This window comes from Propithecus coquereli, unplaced genomic scaffold, assembly GCF_000956105.1.
Source record: "Propithecus coquereli isolate 6110/MARCELLA unplaced genomic scaffold, Pcoq_1.0 Scaffold197, whole genome shotgun sequence".
Lineage (NCBI taxonomy): Eukaryota > Metazoa > Chordata > Mammalia > Primates > Indriidae > Propithecus > Propithecus coquereli.
The window spans coordinates 444,712-446,887 of record NW_012144633.1 but is presented as its reverse complement, the minus strand read 5'-3'; the positions used below and the strand labels follow the sequence as shown (position 1 = coordinate 446,887).

The window sequence follows — 2,176 nt, the reverse complement described above, 5'->3', positions numbered from 1 at the left end:
AGGCTGCAGGTTTCCCTTAAGGTAAAGGAATCCAGGTAACCTGACCCAGAAGAATCAGGAACAGGGCAATTGTTGCTCTTGGTTTTCTGAGGAACCTGAAATTATGTAATTCTACCAAAATTTATCTAGTGCAGCACAAAAATGTCAATCTTCCAGAGAGCAGAAGATCGAGAGGTAGAAAATACTTAATGGTATTAGGTATAGAATTTTTTTTAGCACATGCACAGGTATAAAGATATAGAAATTAAAGAGTCTCCAAAGACATTGAGAATGTAAGAAACTTTTATATATATGTGATTGCTATATGGAGTCCTCCATCTTTCTCCCTATATATAAAACTGGTCTAGTGACTGCTAGAAAGATAGAATCACGCATTAACCTAATACTTGTCCGTAGAGGAAAAGGATTGTTGGCTTTGGAAGTGTTGTAAGAATTTGTAAATATATAGTTAATTGTGTGATTATATCTGATAATGTCTCACTCCAGTTTGTTAACTCCCTTAGAAGAGGAATTATATGTATTTTGTTTATGGTTATATACCCAGCACCTGGCATAGAGCAGGGGATCATTATTTATAAAAATGGATCAAATATTTATGGAAAAAATTCAGTATATTTCTCTTGGAAGGAAAGGCATGGAATAGGCAAATTCCATTCACAGATAAAAATCATAAAGACTGTACCTGAAAGGCTCCTAGAAATCATCTAACCCAACTCTGTCTATTTTATTGATGAGGACACTGAATCACAGAGTTAGCAGCAGGGCCTCTCCAAGTTCTATCCTATGACCCCTAAAGCTTTGCTTTCAGACTCTTCAGGCCTGTGCATATTAGCATGTTAAGGAAAAGGCTTTCCAGATTGCTTGACTAGTTGGTTGTTGAGCATTGTGAATTTATATATTCTTAATCTTTTTGTAATATTTCAAGTTGATGTTGACTATTTTGACTACTTTCTATCTTATTCCCTGTTTTAATCGATTTATTTTATTCTGCTGATCTAGGATTATATAAACCATATTCTAAAGAAAGAAGATGAGCTACAGGAAATGACAGTTAAAGATTCCAGAACTAAGGAGGAGAGGGGCAATGCTGCTGACCTCCTCAAGCTCGTTATGGTGAGAAAATGTTTTCTGTATCAGTGTTGTTACTACTGTTTCAATATGAAATGCTTCAAGACAAAATATCGTAAGGAATAGCTGTTTCTGCCACATCTTCAAAGCATTTGCTCCCTTCTCATAATTTCTAATATCTGTGGAAATCTGTTTCTTTATATATTGAATTTTCTAAATATTAATACCTTTTAGGCTCTTCCTTTGATCAAAAATAATTCTGAAGGCCCTTAAATAAAAATTTTTATTGTCTTCAGAAGAGATTGATATTCATTGAAATGCTGAGTGAATTAATGAATGAAATAGGAAGAAGAAGAGGACTTTCCACAACTTAAAATGATTTCCATTTTTAGAAATTTTTTAGGTTTCTGAAAGGAATGACTTAAAAATCAAATTTTATATTGTATTAAAAAACTATTCCATTTTATAGTAATCCTTACAAAAGATCAATTTGAACATATAAAGAATGCTTCTAAACAAACTGAATTTTGTATATAATATAATCATCATCATTAAGTAATTCTATCTTCATTTCAGTCTTTCCCTAAAGTGGAGGAAACTACAAAAAGTCATGTTACTGAAGGTAATTAGCATTTAATATTTTTCTGTAATATATTTACAAATTTCAAAGGAACGATTTTAAATACACTTATTAGTCATTCTCTTTATCTGATAACAAAGCACCACGTTCTGTCACTCTTGTTCTTGTACTGGCCATGTTGGTTGTAATGGTTTATTCTGCCTGTACTATTCTGCCTGAGTTGTGAGATCCTTGAAAACCGTGATTGCCTCGAATTCATCTTGAACTTTTATCTGTTGAATGAAAAATGTTGACATTTGACTTTTATGTTAACCTCAACTGTTTAGAGCATAGCTAAGATATAGGAAGGAAACAGTCAACCAACAGACAACCCCTGCCACACACACACAGAACTTTGAATAGCTGCAAAGTTAGCACCAAAAACCTTGCATTGACTTATGCTATGTGTAGTACAAGCAGTTTACTCTTAGACCTCATTCAAAGAGTATTTATTTGCGGCCGAGCGCGGTGGCTCACGCCTGTAATCCT

The 2,176-nt window shown here is 33.6% G+C and overlaps 1 protein-coding gene across 1 annotated transcript in view; it reads left to right on the top strand.

The window, feature by feature from the left end:
• The window catches only part of SPAG17 (sperm associated antigen 17), a 281,081-nt gene that overhangs the window by 235,215 nt on the left and 43,690 nt on the right, over positions 1 to 2,176 (top strand). Inside the window, exons 33-34 of the mRNA XM_012643425.1 lie at positions 1,000 to 1,113; positions 1,645 to 1,690. Of these exons, the coding sequence (XP_012498879.1) occupies positions 1,000 to 1,113; positions 1,645 to 1,690 (160 nt within the window). The remainder of the gene's footprint in view (positions 1 to 999; positions 1,114 to 1,644; positions 1,691 to 2,176) is intronic.